General features: G+C 37.9%; 1 protein-coding gene across 1 annotated transcript in view; it reads left to right on the top strand.

Moving 5' to 3' along the window:
* LOC149228578 (uncharacterized) overlaps nucleotides 1–23,312 on the top strand; it is a 465,738-nt gene extending 442,426 nt beyond the window's left edge. Inside the window, exons 15-17 of the mRNA XM_089378272.1 lie at nucleotides 22,497–22,613; nucleotides 22,742–22,798; nucleotides 22,967–23,312. Of these exons, the coding sequence (XP_089234398.1) occupies nucleotides 22,497–22,613; nucleotides 22,742–22,798; nucleotides 22,967–23,101 (309 nt within the window). The 3' untranslated portion in view covers nucleotides 23,102–23,312. The remainder of the gene's footprint in view (nucleotides 1–22,496; nucleotides 22,614–22,741; nucleotides 22,799–22,966) is intronic.
* Nucleotides 23,313–27,001: the final 3,689 nt, after the last annotated feature.

Raw genomic sequence — 27,001 nt, 5'->3', positions numbered from 1 at the left:
CTGCTCTGGATTGTAGGGAGTTGTCCACTCCCTTCTGATGCCTTCCTTAGCGTAAAAATCGGTGAAGTCCTTGTCAACATACTCTCCACCATTGTTTGAACGCAACACTTTTATCTTCTTTCCCGTCAAATTCTCCACTAGTGCCTTGAACTCTTTGAATCGACTGAAAACCTCATCCTTGGTTTTCAGAAAGTAGATCTAAGTCTTCCTGGAATGGCCATTGATGAAGGTGACGAAGTATTTAGCACCACTAAGAGCTTTTGTGGACATCAGTCTCAATCCTAGCACACTCTTAGCCCTATTGTTACTTCTGGAAAACACTGCTTTGGCATACTTTCCCAAAGCGCACCCTCTATATACATCATCTCATTCACTACTTAGTTCTGGAACTCCTGATACTGTTTTCGTGAGAATTCTCAGAGCCCCATGGTGTAGGTGTCCCATCCTCCTGTGTCGTAGTTCATTCAAATCTTTGTCTCCATTACTGCCTATTAGTGCCATTGGTGATTCTAGCTGCAACCTGTACAACTTGTTACTTCTGATTCCAATCTGGGCCTTCATTTTCCAACTCGAGTGTTTGACATATACTTTCTCCTTAATGAAGAAAACGTCATAGCCCTTGTTTTGAAGTTGAGATACGGAAAGTAAGTTCATACCCAATCCTGGCACATTGGTTGCTCGAAGCCGCTCTCCTGCTTCGATTTGAAAAACTATAGTACCTCTTCCTACTAGAGTACACTTTGCCTTATTTCCCATGGTGATATGAAAATTCATTCTTTCCTCCTGATAATCTAAAAACATTCTCGGATTCCTGTCATATGTCAAGAAGCTCCATTGTCTATATACCAAACCTCTAAGGAGGTAGAGCTTTCTAAGCAAGCGACTTCTTCTTCCAATCTGGAAGCTAACATAGAATAATCGTAATTTATGTCCCTTGTGCATTCTTCTGGAAATCTGCATGAGTCCCCTTGAGTGGATGCCTCTACATCATGCTCTTGACCCATAATCGATTTTCCTCTCCTGTTGCCGGATCTCTGCTCTGATACCATGTGAAAATTTCTAAACTGAAATTCTATTACTACAGCAACTGATTTATTTCACCTACTTATTATTCACAATAAGCTATTTACGAAATCCCTTCAATAGATATTAAAATAAATGCTACTGCAATTATCACATAATTACCCAGAGAAAAATACATGCACAAGAACTAATCACATCAACAATGTTATTTTTGGACAATTGTCCCAAAAAAAACTCAATGTTGGAAAATCGGTGCAGCAGATGAGGGTTTTATTAATCTTCAGAAGCAATTGTTTTTACAAGGAATGATTTTACATAGAAACTAAAATAAAACACCTGAGACTTTCCCTTTAAGACCTTATGACACTTTGGAAACCCTGCTCCCACTTCTGCGTGGCCCAACGTGGCTTTGAGTGGCTCTGCGTCCCTCTGCATCAGCCTACGTAGGCTATGCGTCTCTCCTTTGGACTGTGTCTCTCTTTGCGTTGTCTCCCACTATCCTTGCGTCACCTCCTCCCCTGTCACCGCCTGTTGTTGATGCCCTCCTCTTCCTCCACTCTACAACTCTCCCTCTGAAATTGATCTCCTATACTTGAGAATTGATTTTCCTTGAGATACTGAGTATCTGCCAGTTTATCTCCAAATGATCCTCAAGTCTTCTCTTATACTTTTCGTGTTGACGAATCAACGGTCAAGATTATGTCCCTAATCAACGGCTAAGATTAAAACAGACTTGATCCTCATCTCTTAGAAGCTTCTCACCCTTATCTTTATTAATACCCATTAATATTTTTATTTTCCTAAGTTTAGACTTAGGGACCCATTAAAAATATTAATTATTTTAATAACTCCTCATCCGTGTGGAATTTCTCAAAACGATTTATGGGTCTTGGAGATCTCATGTGCTTTAGCCTCTCCTCCAAATTTCAAGGCTAGAGCACATTCGATGCTACCAAAAATCAATAGGCTCCAACCCTTAGCTTTAATTCGTCAAAATAAGTTTGATGATTCTTCACGACTCCCAATATCTTCTGCAACAAGCCCTGACAATACCTTCGCCAACACTGCCTTCTCCAAATCACTTCATCAATGAGAACCTTGTCTTCACATGAAGGTGTCTCCACAGCTCTTCATGGTACCCAAACAAAATCTCCAAAGTCACCTCATGAGGGCCTTCAACCGTGCATCACAAGGTCAACAATTAACTCCAAGATTTGCTACTACAAGGTCTCTTCAATAGGTCATCAACAATGCTTCAAGATGTCTTCAATAACTGTTTAAAAATATTCTCCAATGGTTAAGTTGCTTCAACAAATCTTCAAACTTTGCTTCAAGGAGGTCTTCTCTAAACTGCCCCAAGACTTATGTTCTTCAAGTATTCCCTGCTATTATAATGCTGCTCCAGGCCAACAATGCTCCAAAAATGCTCTTTCAAACAAGATCTTTTATGTCGTAGTTTCAAAGCTTAAGATCTGTGCTAATGATGAAACTAATGCATCTGTTCTTCCTTTAATTCTGTGAAATGAATGTGTTCTTCCCTTGATGATGTGATTACACTATTCTTGATTACGTGGTTGTGATTTGGTCAAGACAGTCCTATAGGTACCGCTTTTACTTCACCTTCTCTAATAGTGATGATGATGTCCTTACGAATTGCTTCACCAAAAAAGAATATCTCCAGTACTCCGACTTTACTACTTTAGATAATGAACCTGTTATAGCCAATAACTTAATATTGAGACAAGATAACTCACAGATCCGAGATAGTTCTAGACTACAATCCGAGACAGCCCTCTGTAATGCTAGCTTCTACAGGAGGCAAGCCTGAGCTCTCCACACAGAAGCTGCCATAGGTAACTGAACTAATAGCATCGAGCTCCCTGAAGTCCAAGCTAAGGAGAAACCTGTCCACAGGACTGAGCTAAAAGCCTCGGTTCACTAGTCTGAAGTTCTTCGATGGGACTACAATCTGTAACAAAGATCTGAGTTCTGTCCTCCAGAGAATGAGCACAATCCACCACTGCAAACACAGTTGTATACTTCAAGTTTCAAGATGATTGTCCTTGTTGAAAAATGTGTAACTAGGTTTGGTCTTCATAAGTATGAAATGTATTCTTGTAAATATAAAATGAAAAAGAAATTATTATTATTATTATTATTGGAGCATGGGTTTCATGCTCAAGTTCTTTTATTTATAGGTCAAGCACCCATTGAGTGCTTCTACGATTTGTCCTAGGTATAAGAGTCATTGTCATATATTGAAGATCCTATGGGCACATTGTAAATTGTAAAGAAAAAATTATTTTTTTCTTTAAAGTGTCAAAATATCTCCAAGATCAAGTCGGCCTACTGAGCTATCAAGTCAGCCTACATGAAGAGGCACGCCCAACCTTGAAGAAGCCTATATATAAGAGGAACTCGTCCTCCATTTGGATCACTAACTCACTCATCTCTTATGCAAAGAAGTTGAAGAAGGAAGTGCGAAGAAGAGGAATTCGAAGAAGTCAAAGTGTTTCTAGGCCAATTCTATTCTTCTGGAAAGATCAAAGTTAGGGTTTTTCCATTGGGATCTCTGGTGGTTCAATTTTGGAAGCAGAAGAGAAGGGAAGACAAGTGAAGGTCTCTTAGGGCATCTTACTAGCCCTAGGACTCAAGTCAAGGCAAGTGAAGTCAAGAGGAAGGCTATTAGAGGCACTGTTGATAATATCGGCGATATTCGGAAATATCGCGATATTTTCGGCAAAACGATATATCGCCGAGAAAATATCGCGATATTTTCAAAATATCGGCAAATATCGGAAAATATCGGCAAAATATCGCAATATTTTGAAAATATCGGCCAAATATTGGCTATATTTAAAAATTTGAAAAAATTATTTTTTATGCTTGCCGATATTTGCCGATATTTTGCCGATATTTTCGCCGATATTGCCGATAAGATATTTTCTGGACCCTCGCCGATATTTTGCCGATACCGATATTTTCAACACTGATTAGAGGGAGATGGAAGTCTCCTAGAGAAGCAACAACAGTTGCTGGGGAGCAGAATTTTGGATTTACTGGGAGGTTGAAGAGATTGCAGCAGGAGGTCATGGTAGACTTGATCTTGGAGGGTATTTGTCTAGGTCTAGGTCATGCTATTCGTCAATTGAAAGATTTGAAAGATAAAGAAGAGATTTACGGGTTTTCTCCTCAAGAGGAGGGGTTTTGACCCTGGCTTGCAGCCTATACACTGTCACAGTTCTTACTGTTGTGGTAAATGTTTGATGTATTGCACATTAGAATAATAAAGAACAAAGCTAATAACTAAAAGGTAACGCAAGCAGTTATCAAGTTAAGGGAATTAACATATTCATTGCCCTATTGAATTCTCAACATGGTATCAGAGATTTGGTTCTCTAAGGGCATCAGGAAGATCTCCTCTACAATGAAGAAGTTCATCAAGAAATTTGCAAGGCATCTCAAGCAAGGTATCAAGGAAGCATGGAGGTTCTTATTCTCTTCAATGAAAGCATCAATCAATGAAAGAGATGAAGGTCTCTTCTCGGCTCTCTCTAGTACATTCCAAGATGAAGACATTTGGGTAATTGATAGTGGTGCATTAAGGCACATGATTGGTCACTCCAACCAATTGAAGACCTTATCTAAAGGAAAATCCTCTTAGTCAGTGGAACTTGGAGACAACAAAAGCTATCCGGTGAAGGGCATTGGATCAACTTCCATAAAACTCAAGGATGGAAGCAACATCCACCTCAACAACATTCTATTTGTTCTAGGTTTACACAAAAATTTACTTTCTATTTCAAGTTTAGAAGACAAAGGAGGCAAAGTAGCCTTCATTCATGGGAAAGTAGTTGTTTGGGGAAAAGACTCAAGCATAGATCAAGCTAAAGTTATTGGCATCCGAGAAGGAATGGAATACCGAATTTGAAGGAGGATCATGAAGGTGTCTGCAAGGGATGTGCATTGGGAAAGAATACCAAGAGACTGTTTGGAAGAAATGCTTCACAATCGAAAGAAATCTTGGATCTCATTCACTTTGATGTGTGTGGTCATATGACTCCAAAATCACTTGGAAGCCATCTATACTATGTCACATTCATAGATGATCATTCAAAAAAACCTGGGTTTACTTAATGAAAACCAAGGATGAAGTATTTACAAAATATCAAGAATTCAAGGCTGAAGTAGAGAACCTTATAGAAAAAAGAATCAAGATAATAAGATTTGATAATGGAGGAGAATATACATCTAAAGAGACTATAGCATCCTGTAAGGAGTCTGGGATTAAGAGGGATTTTATAGTCCATACAATCCTGAACAAAATGGAGTCACAGAAAGAAAGAACAGATCCATTGAAGAAAGTGTAAAAGCAATGTTACACAATCAAGATCTACCTAAGTTTCTATGGGGAGAGGCAACAAAGACAACGGTCTACATTCAAAATCGATGTCCTCACAAATCTCTAGATAACAAGACTCCGGAAGAAGTGTTCACTGGGAAGAAGCCATCTGTAAATCATCTCTGAATCTTTGGGTGTTTTGTGTATATTCATATACCAAAGGACAAAAGAAAGAAGTCGGATCCTTCCAATACGAATGGAATATTTGTTGGGTATAGTAACTCATCAAAGGCCTATAGAATGTATATGAAAGGTGGTCATCACATTGAAGTTAGTCGTGATTTCATATTTGATGAGAGTATAGCATTCAAGAAGTCAAAAGAACTTTCCATGGATTATGATTACGAAGAATTTCCAATATTTGAAGAGGATGTTAACAAGGAAGAAGAAGGATCACACCATGGAGAAGAAGGGCCAAGTGAACTTGTTCAACCCGTGGTCATTCCCGAAACAAGGAAAAGACCTAGTTGGTTTAAAACCACACTACTTGATGCAAAAGGTCATGGGGCAGCACGAGGATCATTTAGAGAAAGTAAGAGACCCAAGAAATATTTTGGGTATGTTGCATACATGACAAAATCAATAGGAGCGGAACCATCCACCTTTGAAGAGGTTGTAGAACATCGAGAATGGAAGGATGCCATGAATGAAGAGTATCAATCTATAATGAAGAATGGAAACTGGGAGACCGTACCTAGGCCCGAAGAAAAATCTATGGTTACTTCCAAGTGGATCTATAAGATCAAGCACGCAGTTGATGGAAGTATAGATAAGTATAAAGCAAGATTTGTGGCTAGAGGGTTCTCTCAACTTGAAGGCATCGACTATGAAGAAACATTTGCTCCAACAACAATGTATACAACGATTCGGTCATTAGTCTCTCTAGCAGCATCGATGGGATGGATCATCCACCAAATGGATGTCAAGACTATGTTTTTGAATGGCACTATTGATGAACAAGTCTACATATAACAACCCTTGGGATTCGAAGTCAAAGATAGGAAGGCATATGTTTGCAAATTAAAGAAAGCATTATATGGCCTCTAGCAAGCACCAAGGGCATGGTATGCTAGAATGGATGCATACCTACAGAGTATAGGCTTCACAAAAAGTTTTGTTGACTTGAACCTTTATATTGAGGTTGTAAGCAATGAACCTGTAATTATTCTTTTGTATGTAAATGATCTTCTCTTGACAGGTGTAGAAGGTCGAATAGAAGAATGTAAGAAGCAACTGGTAGTAGAATTTGACATGAAGGATCTTGGGCTGATGCATTACTATTTTGGAGTAAATGTCTGGCAAGGACCGAATGAAATCTATTTGGATCAAGGAAAGTATGTGATCGAGATTCTAAAGAAGATCGACATGATGGACTGTAAACCTATGACCACTCCGATGATCTCAAACTTGAAGAGATTGAGGAGTTCTGAATCAAGCCCTGCGGATCCTTCCAGGTATAGACAACTTGTTGGCTCATTGATGTACTTGGTGAATACTCGACCAAACATATATTTTGCAGTAAATGTACTCAATCAATTCCAAGTGGAGCTGAAGCATGATCATTGGATAGCAGTAAAGCATATTCTGAGATATCTGCGAGGAACCATCAGCGATTGTCTGAAATATGGTAGAAGGAATGATGTCCAATTGATTGGTTATACAGATTCCGACTAGGGAGGCAGTGAACAGGGTGGAAGAGGCAGTATGGGAGGATGTTTCAGTTTAGGATCCTCCGTAGTCTCATGGATGAGCAAAAAGCAAGATATCGTTGCTTTGAGTAGTGCTAAGGCTAAATATGTTGCAGCATGTGAAGTAAACAGAGAAACAATATGGTTAAGGAAGCTACTATCCAACTTGTTTGAAGGACCAATGAACCCTACAGTGATACTTTGTGATAACACCAGTGTGTTCGTTTCTCTGAGGCTCCAATGTTCTGTGGAAAGACAAAGCACATCAACAACAAGTATCACTATATTTGAGAGCTAGTACAAAATGGTGTGTTGCAGCTACGATATATCTCCATTGGTGAACAGGTAGTTGACATATTGGCGAAATCACTTCCGAACAAGAAGCTTGTATACTTAAGGGACAAGGTTGGTTTGGTGGATTTGTCCTCCCTAATTAAGAGGGAGAGATAGACACTACATTCTTGTCTTCCCTTGGGAAGAAAGAATGGAGGATTGGGTAATCATCTGGCATTCGATACTCTTTGAGAATGTGGTAGGGAATTCAAGACAAGAGTAGTTGTGGACCGTTATTCTTTGAGGATTAGCTACCCAAGATAAGAATAGTCCAATGGGAGGTCATACTCTATGAACACCTAGGTGGGGTATGTACCTTAGGAGACAATGATGATGGTGTCTATACATCATTGGTCTCATCAGCCTTGTGTTGTGATCTTGTGGAGAGATAGAGTTGTTAGTGAAGGCCTTGCTATGTGACAATGTTGGTTAATAGGATGCTAGACAGATGGGTTACCAATCTGACTCTTCTTATGAGATCTCTTCAGATTGAGAATTACCATGTATCTCTTATGAATACCTCTCTAGTTAATAGGGAGTGTTGAAAAATGTGTAACTAAGTTCAGTATTCATAAGTATGAAATGTATTCTTGTAAATATAAATACCTCTCTAGTTAATAGGGAATGTTGAAAAATGTGTAACTAAGTTCGGTCTTCATAAGTATGAAATGTATTCTTGTAAATATAAAAATAAAAAAGAAATTATTATTATTATTGGAGCATGGGTTTCATGCTCAAGTTTTTTTATTTATAGGTCAAGCACCCATTGAGTGCTTCTAGGGTTTGTCCTAGGTATAAGAGTCATTGTCATATATTGAAGACCCTATGGGCACATTGTAAATTGTAAAGAAAAAAAAATTGTCTTTAAAGTGTCAAAATATCTCCAAGATCAAGTCGGCCTACATGAAGAGCCACATCCAACCTTGAAGAAGCCTATATATAAGAGGAACTCGTCCTCCATCTGGATCACTCACTCACTCATCTCTTATGCAAAGAAGCAGAAGAAGAAGTCGAAGAAGGAAGTGCGAAAAAGAGGAAGTCAAAGAAGTCGAAATGTTTTTGGGAATATTCTATTCTTCTAGGAAGATCGAAGTTTGGATTTCTGCGCTAGGATCTCTGGTGGTTCAATTTTGGAAGCAGAAGAGAAGGGAAGGCAAGTGAAGGTCCCTTAGGGAATCTCACTAGCCCTAGGACTCAAGTCAAGGCAAGCGAAGTCAAGAGGAAGGCTATTAGAGGGAGATCGAAGTCTCCTAGAGAAGCAGCAACAGTTGCAGTAGTTATTGGGGAGCAGAATTTCAGATTTACCGAGAGGTCAAAGAGATTGTAGCAGGAGGGCATGGTAGACTTGATCTTGGAGGGTATTTGTCTAAGTCTAGGTCATGGTATTCGTCAATTGAAATATTTGAAAGATAAAGAAGAGATTTACGAGTTTTCCCCTCAAGAGGAGGGGTTTTGGCCTTGGATTGCAGCCTATACACTGTGTCATTGTTCTTGTTGTTTTGGTAGTTGTTCGATGTATTGCACATTGAAATAATAAAGAACAAAGCTAATAAGTAAAAGGTAACAGAAGCAATTATCAAGTTAAGAGAATTAACATATTCATTGCCCTATTGAATTCTCAACACTTGTCCGAGTTGTCCACTAGCCTAAGGTAACCTAATCATAAATATTTAGCCCAAAACATGATGCGAAAGTCCTTCTTGGCCTCCTCCTTAATTATGTGCTTAATCTCTAAATTTTTGTGATCCTCACCGAAATTTTTGATGGGTAGAATGAGGAGTATGAACCTATATTAATACTGGTTTTGACTCATAGTGAAAGGACACGTCTCTTGGAGGTAAGGCCGACTTGCATGAGTCAACTCATGTCGGCTTGCATTAAAAAATATTATTTTTCAACTTAAAAATTCATTTTCTCTTCAATGGTAGGGAGTTTGGGGGCGTGTAATAGCTCGTTAGAAAGAGGAAAAAATCCTCTACACTCTTATGCCAATCCCATCCTTAAATAGGGTCATTTTACCACCAATAAAATTATTTTTGTGAGACTATTGTTCTTATTTTATTTATAGCAGCCATTAGGATTTTAGTTTTAGGCATTCAATGTTTAGGGTTCCTTCTTTATAGAATTAGGCCATCAAGCTCATTAGGATTAGGGCTTCATTCATGTATGTGAAGGTCTTCTTCATAGGCTTAGGGTTCCATACACATAGGCTTCCATTCATGTATCTTAAGGGCATCATAAGTATTAGGACTTGCATCAATGTGTTAGGGCTAAGGCATCTTCTAGAGTATTATGGGCATTTAGATCATGCATCACCAATCTAGAGCATATGTGTACTTAGGGTTTTGTCATGTAGTTAGGGAAACATCATGAAAGGGTTTAAGGCATGTATCACAAGAATATATGGCATCTCCAACAATGCCATATTGACATCAATGACAACCTTGACCAACACTACAAGGGGTAGGGATCACACTCTATCCCAAGTTCCTCATCCCATTGGCCAGATGGGGAGGTTATCCCACAAAGTGTGCAGGACGTTAATTGGGGCATACTCTGACTAGGGGAAAATCTCAGGTCTCTACACCCTATCAGTTAGAGGTCCCTCACCTCCAAGAGCTCATCAGCTCCATTCCTCACCCTGAGAGCTCAACCAAGGGGGAAGAGCATTAGTTAGTGTTCTTGATCAGCCCGGACCCTTATCCAAAAGGGTCACCTTAACCAATCCAAGTTGCTCTCTGAAGACTAAGAATTTCCCTTTCGACAAAGCCTTGGTGAGGATATTGGCTATCTCCTCATCTGTTGAAATGTGTAGGAGTCTCATGACTCCTCTTTGCACCATGTCTTGGATGTAATGATATTTAATCTCAATATGCTTGGACTTGTCATGGAACACAGGATTCTCTGACCAATGAATCCCACTCTTGTTGTCGCAATAGATAAGTGTCTTGTCTAGGACCTGCTCAAATAACTCTCCAAAGAGCTTCCTCAACCGATTTACTTCACAACTCGCCAGGTTGGTTGTAATATACTCGGCCTTAGTTGTGCTAAGGGCTACAAACTTCTACTTCCTGCTCATCCATGATATCATGGCAGATCCTAGACTAAAACAACATCTGGAAGTACTCTTCCTGTCGACAACGCCGCCAACCCAATCTGCATCTTTCTATCAATGTAGTCTAACATCTCCAACGGCATATCTCATTCCAATGTTTACAGTCCCATGTAGATATCGCAATACATGCTTGGCAACAACCCAATGTACGTGGTGAGGCTCGATCATAAACTAGCTCAAAGTGTTGATTGTGAAACATATGTCAGGGCAAGTGTTCACGAGAAACATCAGAGCACCAACCAGTTGTCTATACTCATAAGGGCTTGCTAGGTTCGGTTCGGTAGCCTCTCTGCATAGCTTCTTGAAATTTATCTCCATAGGTGTAGGAAAGGACTTGCATTCTACCATGCCAAATCTCTCTAATAGTTTCACAACATATTTTCCTTGTGAAAGGAAACTCTCACTCGTTCCTTGCCATATTTCTAATCCCAGGAAATAGTGCATCAAACCAAGATCTTTCACTCAAATTAAGTAGCCAACTCCCTCTTACATTCAAGAATGAGAGGGTCTGCACCTGTCAAGCATTAGGGGAATTTTGAGGTCTAAAATAGGCCTCCTAAGCAAATTATAAAAAAATAGTGGAAATGATCAAATAAGATTAGATTACATCATCAAATTTTAGAGGGGAAAAAACTATTTTTTCAACCCATATTTTCAACTTATCTCCCTATCGGTTTACTCAAATTTCGAGTGAGAACACTCGTTGGATGCATAATTTGATTCCTCATCTAAGGAGTACCCATGTTGCATACTTTCGATGGACCCTGGTACATGGAAAATGAGAAATACATGAAAAAACATGATTGCAATCACGTTTTTCATGTATTTCTCATTTTCATGTAGCAGGGTCCATCGAAAGTATGTAACATGGGTACTCTTTGGATGAGGAATCAAATTTTGCATCCAACGAGTACTCCGACTCGAAATTTGAGTAAAACCTTAGGGAGATAAGTTGAAAAAGTAGTTTTATTATTTTTTAATGTTTTTACTTTTTTACCCCATAAATGGTGAATCATCCCCCATGGTTGACATCATCACCTTGAATCCTATTAGTTCTCATAAAGTTTATTTTGGTTTTACATTTTTCTTAGGAGGCCCATTTTAGACCTCAAAAGTTTTGTAATGGAATAAGTCATCAACTTATTATACCAAAATGAGAGGCATACCTTGGATCACTTTGAAGCACAAGTTTGGATTGACACTGCTCCTTGTGAATCACACTTCATCAAGTACCTATCTATGCAAGTGTACCATGCTCCAGGGGCTTGCTTCAAACCTTACAATGCCTTCTTCAACCTACAAACATGTGTCTTACGGTCCTTTATTTCAAATCCATGCGGTTGCTCAACATAGACTCTTCTTGCAACATACCATGAAGGAATGTTGTCTTTGCATCCTTCGGATGAAGGGTCCATCCTTGACTTGCAGCAAGGGCACTATCGAACAAATGGTGGTGTATTGAGCTATAGGAGCAAATATATCATCGTAATCTTCTCCCTCTTTCTGGGAGAATCCTCGGGCCACAAACCTTGCCTTATATTTCTCAACACTTCCATTGACTCCAATCTTGAATAACTATTTTTAAGTTATGACAGATTTCCCCTTCAGTCTCGGCACAATATCCCATACATCATTCTTCATAATTGATTCGTACTCTTCGACCATAGCATCCTTCTAGACTTGTTCTTTCACGATTTCTTCGAAGGTGCGAGGCTCAACTTGAATCAAATTTCTCATAGCTACAACATATCCCTATTACTTGCATGGCTTCTTGCTTTTTCTAAATGACCTTTTGGCAAGAATGAGTCTCTCGGCATCATGTAATGTGTCACAAAGTTAAAGTGGCCTCTTCCTAGCAAGGGCATCACTTGGAGGAGGATCCAAGGGTCCATAGGCTCCATGGGATCATCAACAATGTCTTTCTCGGATTCAGGCACGGACAGACCTTCTAAAATATACATATCATCATTCTTCTTTTTAGGAGGAGGAGGCGAAGGAAGGTCCCTTGCTTTTCCAATGGCAACATCTTCATCGAATGTTACATCCTTGCTAATTTCAACCTTCCTTTGACTAGGAATATATATTCTAAATGCTTTAGAATTTTCACAATATCCAACAAATGTACCTATTCTTCTAGTGGCTTCTAGTGTGTTTCTTTTATCCTTCGGCACTTAGAAATATACAGGGCAGCCAAATATACAGAGGTTACCAATGTTGGCCTTAACACTTTTGAATACTGCTTCGAGGATCTTGTTGTCTAATGCTTGATGAGAAACCTTGTTTTGAAGATGTACAGTTGCATTAGTAGCTTCTCCCCAAAGAAACTTCGGCAACTTTGATCATGGAGCATGGCACAAGAAACTTCTACAATGGACCTGTTCTTTCTCTCGACTACTCCATTTTGTTCAAGATTATATGGCACAATCGTATCCTTCTTTATACCTTCCTTCTTGCAAAAGTCTGTGAATTCATTTGAGATGTATTCCCCATCGTTGTCGGACCTAAAGATCTTAATTTTCTTCCCTGTTTGATTTTTGACCAAAACCTTGAAGTCTTTGAACAAATTGAAGGCCTCATCCTTATGCTTTAAGTAATATATCCAAGTATTTCTGAAGAAATCGTCGATGAAGGTAATGTAATAGAGATGGCCACCAATTGAGTGTACAAGCATTGGAGCACATATATCAGAATGAATGAGATGGAGAATGTCTTTCGTCTTATTATCACTGGAGGGGAATGGTGTCCTTGTCTTCTTTCCACTAGCACACCCTTGACATACTCCATGATGTTGAGCTTGAACATCGAGTATCCCGGAGACTAACTTCTTCAATTTTGGAAGAGCATCAAAATGTAGATGGGCCAATATTTGGTACCATAGCTTGCTATTTGTATCATGGACTAGTCCTAGAAGAGGTCTTTCAGTCACTCTAGAGTCCTTCAAATCTAGATCCCAATGTGAATGCATCTCTCATAGGGGATCCCACTGGCCAAGTAAGTACTTTTCCCTTGATGAAGGCAACCCTCATCCCTTTGTCTTCCAAAGCAGATATAGATACCAAATTCTTCTTCAATCCCAGCACATACATCACATCATGAAGCAAAACAAATTCCCCAAAGTCCAAATGAAATTTAACAGATCCAAAACCTTTAATGGGATGAGTGGAGTTATCTCCAAGAATAATCTTGAAACTTGACTCCCTCTTTACCAAATTAGAGAGAACTTCTTTATGCCCAAAGAAATGATGAGAGGCCCCACTATCAACCAACCAATTGTCCCAAGCATCCGGAGGAGAGGAACTAGAAAGAGCAGAAATAAGGATATATTTAGATTGATTAGTAGTATTACTTTCATTCTTGGAATTTCTTAACTTCTGTGGATGATATCCTTCTTCACTATCATCGGGAGAGTCTCGTCTTCTTCTATCAATTCCTTCTTCCATCTCTTCTATCATATGACCTATTGTTGTTGTAGCCACAATTATTTTTGTAGGACCTTGAAGAGTTTCTTCTTGGAGCATCTCTCTTCTCAGGGAAATCTCGAGCATAGTGACCCTTTTGATGACAATTGTAGAATTCAACATCTTTATCTCGTCTTCTTGAGTCCTTGGAATCTTGAGGGGCTTGAGGAGGTCTTCTTGCATTGGATGGTTTCCCTTTCCTTTATTCTTGTTTTTCTTCCCTTGAGTAATGAAGGCAGTGGGCTCTCCTTCATTTGGCCTTTGAATTCTTCCCCTAGATATCATCAATCTTTCCTCTTGATTGCATAGAGCAAGTAGCTCATCAAAAGTAGGGATCCTTTCTCTATTGTTGATAGAAGTAATGAACATGTCCCATGATGAAGGAAGACCACTAAGGGTAGTCATCACTAATTCCCTGTCAGGTACGATTTCTTGAGCAGTCCATAGTTGATCCCTAATTTCAATGATTCTCGTGAAGAATGATTGTATAGTCTCTCCTTTGCGCATCTTAGATTCTTTGAGTTGATTTTTCAAATCCATAATGTGGCTCAAATTGTTCACTTCATACATGCCCACAATCTTATCGTACATTTCTTTGGAAGTCTTCAAAGATGAAATATAAACAAGTAGATGATCTCTTAAAGAATCAATAATAATCTTCTTAGCTTTAATCTCACCTTTCTTGTACTTGGACTTGGCAGCTTGGGATGCATTTTCTGGTGGCAGTGAAATCTTTCCTTCCACATATTCCATGACATCATACTCATCTAAGGTGACATTGATCTTGGTCTTCCAAGTTGCAAAGCCAGATGCATCAGCTAACTTTTCATTATCCTTGAAGTATGAGGTAGACATTTTTTACCAAACCAAAATTCAATTGTTAGAGGATGGATGCTCTTTCTCTATGTCTCTTGGGCTTGTCTTCACCTCAACTCTGATACCATGTTAATTTTTCATTAGGAATTTTTCTATGTTGCAATTATTACTTCAACAATTTTCAATAGGCATCCAAATTACAATATCACTTCTTCAATTAACCGATGACAGTGGAGCAATAATAGATAGAACAATTATGCAAATGCATAATGAAAGATAGCCAAGAGACAAGAGACACAATATTTGGTCAATGACCAGGGAAAAACCCCACAAGGGGGAAAACCCTTTGCAATTCTTCTTCTATTAGATTTTCATAAAATGTCCAGCAGAGAGTACAATGACCCAATACAAAACTATCCAGCAAAATCACCCAAACAATATTCATAAATATGATCCCTGCAACAATATTAATCAAAGTTAACTTTCCCAATTTGCGGTCAACTGCATTCGCATGTAAAAATGAATCCCTAAATCCTAGTTGCACAGAGGGAGGATCTTGTGTGCAGTTGAAGCTTTCCAGCCTCACGGATAGGCCTAGATGCGTGAGGTTGTAGCGGAAAAATTCCTGTCAACCTTACAGAGGGAACCCAAAAACCCTAATCACACATGTGAGCTTTGGACCCTGCAATTCCGAACTGGTACGAACCAATATTTGTGAGCCACCTTCAGACCTATGCGAACCAAACCAAAGAAGAGAAAAAAAGATACTTGATGGTGATGTCCAAATGAGCGTCACTTGACTTTGTATTTATAGGCTTCCAAGGGTGTCCAATTTCATTTTAGGGCCGACTTGTTCATTTGTGCATATGTAGGCTTCACTTCAAAAATACACTTTCCCTTGTCCAAATCCAGTGCTTCAAAGGTCTATTTTGGTCCTCTCGAAATGAGGAATGTAGTCCAATGACTAGAATTTGTCACTGAGCTACCAAATTAACAGCTCGACCTGATTTTTCCACTCCTCTTGTGCATCTTTTACTTCTTGATTATTCATTATATTACCACATATAGCTCAAGTGTTAGAGCTTTCTCTTTATGATGTAGCAATTTTATAAACTCCTAAGATGAGTAAGTTTATCGCTCATCAGGGTTGGTACATGCAAGGATTTCTTTTTGATGTAATGGAGCATCATGTGCTTAGGAATCAGTTGATGGCCATATGAGGAAGGTAGAGCTCATGCTAGGCTTTTGCCCATGTGCTAATCTTTATGTCTCGGTCGTTTTTTGCATTTTGATTTTCTTTCTTTCGTTTCATTGTGGTCATAATATGCAGCACCTCCAAGGAAAAGTTTCTCGGCCCTACTCAAGGAATGTGAAAATATGAGTGCCAAATCCTAAATAACCAATGACAAGTTGAACCTGAAGAGCAGAGGTTAGATATGGGGTTTGTAATGTGTCATGGAAAGCGATAAGTATGGTATAAGGGAAGATGAACATGCTACCTAAATCACGGTCTTCGAACTAGTGTCCCTCCTATAACCCTTAAGGGCCTTAAGGGAGGTCCCATTGGATTAGGACTAAAAATTAACCCCCCTAGTAAGGTGAGAGAACAAAATTACAATCAAGATTGATCAATCTTCTTGATCACCCCTTTATCCATACTAAATGCCTGAAACAAACAAGCATAAGCACACGATTGCAAAATGATCAAAGTACCTTTTGAATAGCAGCGTACCTTCGTTCAAGTGCAAATGTCAGACGGCGAGAGGCACATGGCTGATGCAAATGGCAGTGGCACATGACATATCATCGTCAAATAGTGACTAGGAGGATTTGTTGGTTGATTGGCTATCAAATGGAGGAGAAAAGTTCTCTTATGGGGTTACCCATTTTGGTGGGTAACAGGTCCCTAATATTTCTAGCCACTGAACTCCCAAGGGCAATGTGAAGAAACCAGATTCCAGTTCGTAGTCTTCTATTTGTAGCTTGACTTTGTGACATTTCCTGACTCCATGAATTTCTTTTCCATCTCCCACCATCACTCTTATATTTGTGGTTCAATATACAAAATAGATTTAATCTTTTTGCAACATTTATATTGATGAAATTATGGGTGCTCCTTGTGTCTATAAGCATGTTGCAATTCTCTTTTTCACGTGCCCCTTTAATTTCAATTTTTGTGATTGTGTTATCTCTATTATTGCAAGAAGGGATATCTTGGGTATGGCCTCTTTAGGATCTATATTTTGAAGATCATTTTCTTCCTTACATTATTCATCAAGTCACTACTAAATGTGTTTGTTTCCTTCTTCGCTTCACAAGTATATAGTTTTTTATTATTGCATTTGTGCCTTAGTGGTCGTTTATTTACACAATATCTACATTTGTTTACCCATTTGTTATCTAGGTTCTCATGTTGATTTTCATCTTCCCTTAAAGAAGGTGGTACATACTCGTTAGAATTGTCTATCAAGTATTTATTTGATCTTCCATTTGAATATCTATTTGATCATTTTGGACCTCTGAATGATGGCCTATTGAACTTGTTTTTGTGTTCAAACAGTTTTGTTTCATATCTAGCATCCTTAATAGATTTAGGGTTCCATAGTTTTATTTCACTATGGATATACTTTTATTTCACTCTGTCTCATTGCCAGAACTTCCCATTCATGTATCTTTCCTTTTTGTTTGACATGCATGAACTTGTTATCTTTTATTAAAACAATTTGAAACTTTGTCAATGAAAGAAATGAGCTTTGCATTTTTTGGACCGCCATAAAACCAAATCGTAAGCTTCCCCTTTTATGTTGTTGGAGGTTGTCATTAATTTTTGTCATTGACCCAACAGGGGATTTGATTCAAAAGTACCCTCCATTTTGTTAACCCGGACAATGCTTCCACTATGGTCCTTACCATCATATTTGGTTAACTATTTTTAGTAGATTTAAGATTCTTGTGGGATGAGTTATTTGATTGAAAGTTTATCGAAGAATTTACGTTGATTTTTGTGTAGGATCGAAGAGGCCTCCTAAGTTTGCCAAGGAAAATTATGGAAATTAAAATAACAATTTTATTTTTGGGGCATCATGTAGGCTCAAAATGGTCAAGTTGGCCCCACCATGAATGGGTGTGACCCTTGGTCAAATTCACCCCATTTGACTAGTAAATATACACAATGAATCCTTCATTTGACTAACCACACAACAACAAACATATCTTCTTAAGAAGTCGCAGAAAGAGGACAAATTGACCAAGTTTCTTTTGAAGTTTGACCGACTTTCCTAAGGCTTGACCGAGCTCAAGTTTGATGAGTTGACCATTGACTGCAATTCAAAATTTGACCGCATATTTTTTATTGTAGATCCAAACTTGACCTCAGGCTAAATTTTTTGCCATTAACTAGCATTGACTTCTCTATTTTTTGGACCTAGCTAGGTGAGGGGATAGATGTAATTCACCTTAAAAGCCATAAAGGACTTTAGCTAAGTGAATAGTCCAAGGAAAAACTCTCTACTGAGAAGCCAGAAGGACTTAGCTAGATCATAAAGGACTTTGACCAAAGGAGATTGACACATTTACCCAAGAGCCATAAAAGACTTTGGCAAAAGGCCCCGGTTACTCACATTGCCTTCTCAGGGAAGGAATGATCTATAAACATGCGCATGAAATGTTACATTGCCCACTCCAAGATGAATTCATCTATAGACATGCATCATCATAGCATGCTCATGAACTTCTCTTATGAGGAGAAATTTCAGCTAAGGGGAAATTTGTTGCAACCAAGGAGAATACCTCCCTCACTAAGAGGGTGTGTTGATTTTTGTTTAACATCGGAAGGTATCCCCGCATGCCTAGAGGCCTCCTAAGTTGGCCCAGAAAAGTTATGGAAATTAAAATAACAATTTTATTTTTGGGGCATCGTGTAGGCCCAAAATGGTAAAGTCGGCCCCACCATGAATGGGTGTGACCCTTGTGCAAATTCACCCCATTTTACTAGTATATATACACAATGAGATTCCTTCATTTGACCAACCACACAACAACAAACACATCTTCTTAAGCAGTGGCAGAAAGGAACAGAAAGAGGACAAATTGACTAAGTTTCTTCTGAAATTTGAATGACTTTCCTAAGGCTTGACTGAGCTCAAGTTTGACCAAGTTGACTGTTGACTACAGGTCAAACTTTGACTATAGGTTTGAACTTGACCTCAGGGCAAATTTTTTACCATTGACTAGCATTGACTTCTTTGCTTTTGGGTGGTTTGACCAGCATTATCTAGCTAGTATTTGACTAATTTCTTGGACTTGGTTTTTGGCAAAGATTTCTAGACAATTCATGTAATTGTGAACCTTGTTGAAGAACAATTTCTAGAAGAAAAGAAGTTGGGTTTTCTCTTAAGTTTGGGTTTCCAAGGGAAAATTTGTTGTATTCATTGTACATGGTTGTCTCTTTATGATCTTACTGTTTCATTGCATTATTGTTGAGATTTTCTATATATAATTGCTCAATAATATAAGTAACATTAGATAAACTGACTGGAAATCACTAGGAAGTAATTATCAAATCAGAAGATCTGTTTCTACTATGCATCCTAGTAGAAAATTCAATATTTACCACAATATTCATCTTCAAAATGGTCTACATTTCAAATACTCTACTAGATTCATCTTTTCAACCAAAAGTCGAGTAAAGGAAGAGGAGATGATTTTTATTAATAGATACGGGACATGAGGGCAGGGAGAAAGACAAGGTTGGTTATGAAAGAAACCTAGAACAAAACAAAAAGAAGTATCATTATAAATAATAGTAATAAGTATTAATAAATATTAAAAATAATCATAAAATATTAATAATATTAGTGACAAAATAATAGTTTATATATATAGTAAAGTAATAATATAATAATAAAGATATTATTAAACAATAATAACAAATTGTTTTTAAATTTCATAATCTCTACCTTGAAATATTGAGTTATACATATTGCATGACCAAGTATTTTTAGTTCTTCTTGATCACTTGAATTTTGTGATTTGGACTTAGTGTCCATCCCTGATAGGTTAATGGTTTTGCAAATAATGCATCTACTAGTTCAGTTAATTGTTCAATTATTTCATTATTATCATTTAGTCTCTTCGTTGTTTCATCCTCATTATCACCCTTCATTCGTAGTTGTTATTTCCATCCATTATTAGATAGTTACGTTAATTTCTTCCCTTGTTCTATCAACTTATTAATTTTGTCATTCATGTCTTTTTGCCCCTTTTCCAAGTAATGTAGAATTAGTCATTGCTAACCATCTTGGGTTTGGCTTTTCTCTGTGGAACTCTACCTTTTTAATTTTGTATAATTATATAAAAAAGGTTATGAAATCAATTTGTAGAAAGGTAATTTTTATCAAGACTTTTTATGTATTTACGGACATGACCATACGGATGTACGGACGTGAAATTTTTATAGTAAATGTGATATCGCCGGTGGCACAACCGGGTCAAACGGTTTACTGCAACTCTGGTGGTGGCTATGCAAACCAAAACTATATGGTGGTGTTTAGCAACTAGACAATGGTCTTTGTCGGGGTATAATACAGCCCGTAAGGTACAGCGATTGCATGGTCGCAGAGTACAATGGGGAAGTAGCTGCAGCAGGAATGGCAACAAGCAGCACAATCATACAATAGATGTACGATAGGCAACAAGATGTAGCTCTATGGTAGTTGACTGAACTAAGCTCTAATACCAAATATGATAAAAACCACGGTTTATCACTGAATTTGCATGAATATTTTCTGTAATTAAATTTATTAATTGAAAAATGAATAAAAATGATGAGGTTACGGTTTACTTATAATATTGACTAGTCATGATGTGAATGGATATATTCCTTTGACATTTTATTAAATTTGGATTTTCTATTTATTATATTATTAGTGTTCCTAACAAAGATCTATCAATGTTCTCAAGTACACTTACATTTCATTTTGCACAGCAAATATAAAGCTGATACTCCAAGGCAATGCCATAATTCCATGAAGATTGAAATAACCAGAGGCATTAAATCTCCTAGCAAGGCAGCTCTCCAGTGGATGTTACCTTGGAACGTTGAAGGAACTTCTTGTTGACCCTGATGCCAACACTTTATATCTACTTGGCACAAACAAGACACTGATCCGTGATGCCACTTTTAGCTAAATGCTCTTTTGTTGTCAAAGCCCTGTGGATTATTTGCCAAGAAAAATCCTGCATCTTATAGGAGATGTGAAAGGACCAAACATTATGCAGTCTCTCGATCCATCTATTTAGAGGGTACAAAGATGCCCATGTCACGTGAGTAGGAGCAAGGGATGCCTTTTTATACATTAATATGTATAATTTTTTAGAAATGTAAGTTTGAATTGGCTTGTCAAAAGACCAGCACCAGTCGTTCCAAATTGGCCCCTGGATCTGAGTATTCATTTGATAAAGCTCTCTGGGGATGCTCTATTGTAGCTCATGAATTGTCACCTTGAGTGAAAGAAAACATTTGTGATTAGCCAATGCCAACACTCCATCCAAGGCTTGGCATCTGAATTCCAGAGATCCTTCCAAGGAAAAATACCCTTTTCACTTAGTCTCAATGCTTGAAGCCGAGGAATTTCAACTGCACGACTAGCTTGAACTTCTTGGTTCCAAATAGGAAGAAAGGCTAGGGAAAATTTCCAATTCAAGAATCTAGCCACAAAGCTCCAAACCATCCTAAATGCTAGGGACGAAGTATCCTTCAATTCTAAACCATGAAGGGAGGCGATAACGTCACATACACACAATCAGCCACGAATCCTGAAAGTACGTTGCACTCGCTGAAGCCAGAATCTCAACAATTCTTTTCCAAGGGGCCATACCCTCCAAACACCTCACCATCCAGTTGGCCACCAAAATTTTATCCTATAAAGCTACATCATTAAGACGCAAACCAACCTCCTCCGTGAATAAGATGCATAGATGCCAGTGGACCATAGAAATGCCCCTCTCTAGAACATTTGGCCCACAAAAAAAATTAAAGCATCATTTCCAACCTTCAGTTTGGAAGCCAAGAAGAAACATAGAATGTTGGATGCCTGTAAAATCGTAGAAATAAAATTAAGCTCGCCGACAAAGGAAAGATCCTTATATTTCCAGTTTGGGTCCCTCCTTCCCTTTTAATATTAAACAAAAATCAAAATAATCCTATCATACATCTTTTTCATAAATAATTAATGAATAAACAAATAAATATTGTAGTTCTCTCTTAATTAATAATTTAATTAATTTATTCAATAATAGAAATCTTTAATTTTATAGCTCATCAATGTTGGCTATATGGCTCTACTAGGTATCTAATAAATTCCTGCTAAAGGGCATCAACCAATTTATCTCTGTGGTTGCTAGACATCGTTGATATTGTATTTTACGGAAGGACGTTTTCCTATTGATAAAATCCTAGATGCCAGTTTCAGCAGGTGTCCAATTGGTATGAACCGAAAGCTAGAAGAAAGCACGGATCATCCATTCACTAAATCTGTTTTCATGGTTTTCCATCCCCATTAAGAGATTACCATTTGAACAATAAATGCTTCCGTTTCTATGCTCGTGATGGTATCATTTTCTTCTAACGCAAGCAACCTTGTTTTTCCTTTCTTTGCAAGGTTGTCAGCAACGATGAGCTGTATTTTAGTGATTCTGCGTACAATCAAGAACTCGTAACCATTTCTAATGTGTTAGTACATAAAATATTGGAAGAATTATATCAAGCCCCTGATTCAGTAAGTTACAGTTTTTTATCTTTCCTTCTTTTGCGTTGTTGGAGGATGGGGTGTTTAATCTGAGACTGTTGGAAATCTTTCCTAATTTTATCGATTTATCAAAAATCAATTTCTCTTGTATTTCGCAGGATACACGAGGGAAGCAAGCATTAGATACATGCAACATTTTTCTCATTTCATTTAAGGTAAATTGTTCATTTTATTTTCCATGCAATCATTCTGGCATTTTTAAATAATGTGTTTCAACTGACATTTAATTTGTCTTAACTTAGTTATATATGATTGTCTTTTGAGTTAACTCAATATGGCGGACAACATGATAATTTATTTTGACATATTTAAACGCTTTGCAGGCCACTGATGAAGTCATAGAACACTGTAAAGACTTGGTCAAGATTGCTAAATCCTCTTCACGCACTGATGACAGATATTTGCAATTAACCACAAAATTGTTAGCAAAAAATTCCCAGAATAGGATGTTTATTTGACTTCTGATATGGCATAACAAGCAGTTTAGTGTCGATGAAATGCCAACTTATCTACATTTGTCTTCACTCGCTAAATGTCTAATGAAGGCATTAATTTCTTTCATGTAAACTTTTCCTACTGAAATTGTTAGGCATTTCAGGATGCCAAACGATTCGAAAAATTGAAATTTTGTAAAAGGCATGCAACGTCGCGATTAAGCAATCTGCTCAATATTTTTCAGGGCAATTTATGACTTGCAAGATGGCCATAGAATTGTGGAAGAGATATTTTGTTTTCAATGCCTTTCATTTTTAACCATGTATCAAATAGTGCTATACAAATAGCTGTGTCTGCTTTTCGCCTAGTGCTAAGGGAGGTATTAAACTAGTATAGATCTATCTTAATTCCAGATCTATGAAGCATCAAGAGGGATCAAATCTTTTAAAATGCAAATGTAAAGAAAGATTTGCACCCCAAAAGATTTCATTATCTCCACACTTGGTAGATTTGAAGTTAAGATGAATCTATGTTGGGTTTTAATAATATTATTTATATTTAAATATAAATTCCATTTCTCTATATATAAAATATTTTAATTTGTAATTTAATTGAAATCCTGATAATACATATAATTACATTTTTGCGCAACATTTTTCTTGATATGTTTTATAAAAAAAAAAAAAATGTGATATGCATATCATTGATGATATATATATATAGATCTATGTCACCTGACATAGGGACACGCAAAACACAAATATTTGAGTGTCCGACACGGGCACATTAACCCCCCGGAACAGAGCACGTAAGATATGTTATATATTATTTTCTTAAAAAACAAATATATATATATATATATATATATTTTTCTTGTACATTCTCATTCGTGATACAAATTCAGACATAGATCTAGATTCTACACTGTAAATTTAAAATTTGTAAGTTTTACAAAGTAATGTTATGCATACAAATACAATTGTGACAGATTCATCAATGATGCAATAGGAGAAAGACAAGAAATTGTAGTTTTACATTAAGCCATCAAAATCAAAATGTGTTACATAGGTAGTAGCAATGCCAATGGCAAATAGAAACAGCAAATACAAAACAAGTACAAGGTAGTGGGTAGCTCATGAGTCATCAATCATTGTCATCAAAATCAGCATCACTATCATGATCACCATTGTTATCCTCTATTGCATCCTTCTCCTCTGTATCCAATGCCATCTCTGCATCTGTTGGTGTGGAGGATGACCCCTCGAGAGTATTTCCATCATCAAAAGTGACAAGCTCTAGCACTGGCTCATTAAGATCCAAGTTGGCCAATGCGAACTCAACATTGTTGTCCAAACTATCATCAAGAAAGACATCCCACATCTTTGTATTTCCCTTCAATCACTCAACTTTCAGCCTGTAAATAAGACGAAGGTTGGTGTGCACATACACCATTGTCTTTGCCTTGGATTTCTCAAGCTTGCTCTTCTTAACACTATACAAATTCTCATATGTGCTTTGATTCCTCTTACGACAAGAGGATGAAGTCGCCTGAGAGAGGAGCCTCATGGCTAACTGCTATAGAGAAGGGCTTGTTGCCCCATGAGTTGCCCACCAAGAATAGGGCTTCTTAGCCCCCCTGTCTCTAATCACATCATATCTTGCAAATCTACCAGTGCCAGTGGAAAACTTTCCAAAGGCATCCTCCACCTCATCAAGGGATGCTTTATCCTGAAAAATCTACCTCAATGCATTTGTCTTCCCTTGTGAAATTTCACCATCCATGTGTGGAGGGAATCTGCGGGAAGGTTCACCATTCAACCACTCATTGTTATAGTATTTTGGGTTCAATGAGTGAACCAAACAATGCAAAGGTGTAATTCTTGTCCCATCTGCTAACAAGAATATGTTGCATGGTGGTGAAGAAGGCCTTCGGTGATGTCTCATACTCAGGGCACTCACTCAATAAAATAATGGTCCTCACAGACTTAATCATGGAATATCGTCCCTCATAAACCTCTCCTAGGATTGGTTGGTCTATATTCGCAAATCGTAGCAAAGCAATGATAGGGTCCATTATCTTAATAGTGAGATTTACGATCTCCCACCAAGCATCATCTAACACATTGTCCTCGACTCTTTTTGAGGCAACTTGATTTTCCTTTCCCCAAAAAGGCCAAAACTTTGAAATAAGCATGCCTCAAGAGTGGTCTTGACCTCCCTCAACCTCTTCAACATGATGAATGAAGTGGCAAACCATGTATCTACAATCTTCAACAACAGTCGATGCTTGTATTCCTTAAAGATTGTGAGGGCATTTGTATGATTTTGTACAAAGTTGTGGATATGTCGTGCATCCTCAATAACACTTCCAATCCAAGGCACATCAAAAGCAATAGATTTAAGTGTTAAATTTAAGGAATGGACAATGTGAGGTGTCCAAATTACTTGTGGATATTTAGCTTCCACAATCATGCCAGCAACTTTGCAACCAGGTGCATTATCTGTAATGATTTGCACACAAGAATCAACACCTACATCTTCAAAAGTTTTAATTAACAACTCACCAATAAATTGTGCATCCTTGCATCCACTGATTTCAAGAAAATTGGTCCATTCAAAGAAGACACCATGAAGTTGATGAGTGGTTGGTGTGATAAATCTATCCATCCATCATAAACAATACTAACCCTAGATGTTGGTCATGTTGATTTCATAGGCTCAAACATTTTGTCCACCTCTTTCTTTGCCTTAGTCAACAATGTGGTTCTAAATTTCTCTTACCCAGGAGGCACATACCCTGATGGAGCCCCTTGAGTTAGAGCTCTACACATCTCAAAAAATAAAGGTGAGTGTGCAACATTAAAGGATATAAAGTTCTGGTAGAAAAAGAATGCAATGGTGAAATCAAGCTCTTTCTATTTTTCTTTCTGAAAAATCTTGTCCATTGGACCAAGTGCTACTGCCTTTCTTTTTGTTGCTTGACCCACACCCCCACCAAAACTCTTAAATGGAAATTTGTTGTTGCTTTTCCTCAAGAATGGAAGGGGATCATCATTCTTGTTTTTTTAAAATGATGCAGCGACCCTTGACACACCAACATTGGCTTTTTTTTCCATTTTTTTCCTCTTAGCTAAAGACACGTGTACATGCTCCAATTCCATAGCCTAGTAAAGCCAACAAATGACCCTTCAAACGGTAATAAGTGCTCTTGAAATGATTGTTGCAATAGTTGCATTTCCAAGCAACATTGTCTCCTCCCTTCAACTTGTTTCCTGGCCCTTGATCTCTTGTGACATATTTCCACAAGGGATATTTGTTTTCTTAAGCCTGTTGTCTTTCTAAATTCATTTTTCCCTCACCATTTGAAGTTGTTGTTGCAGCCCACTCCCAATAGAGGGAACATTTACAGACTCTGATGAAATTGGAATAGGAGGGGCATCAACAATGGGGACATTCTTCTCCTTCTTTTGTCAATTCCCTGTTGCTCTTGATTGAGCCATGAACGCTGTAAAAAAATAAAGAAAAGATGGACAAACTTGTAAAAAAAATGCACATGCAAACTGTTGTAATAAAAATGCAAAAAAAAATAAAAGCAAAATGCATTACTTGCTACTTGAATCACCTCCAAAATGCTCCTAGGCCCTTTGCTACAAGCTCCCACATACTCACAGCAGAAGACACACTCAAGAATTAGTGCCAAATGAGCCTAAATCGGACTTTATGGGTCGCGCGACACACTTTTTTATGGGACACATTGTCGGGATTCGCATGTCCCTCTAATCCCACTCTCTAAGACACGTTAGACACACTCATGGGACACGTGTCCCAGCAAATCCTGTCTGATTCATGGGATTCGGACCAGGGGGTTTGAATGAATCTGGTTTCTTAGATATAGATAGATAGATATAACTTACGAAAAAAAA

This window comes from Pinus tabuliformis, chromosome J (assembly GCF_031772625.1).
Source record: "Pinus tabuliformis cultivar Carrire ecotype Pingquan chromosome J, CPIR1, whole genome shotgun sequence".
Classification (NCBI taxonomy): domain Eukaryota; kingdom Viridiplantae; phylum Streptophyta; class Pinopsida; order Pinales; family Pinaceae; genus Pinus; species Pinus tabuliformis.
Note: the sequence above shows the minus strand (reverse complement) of the source record. Positions and strands in the feature narration are given on the sequence as shown.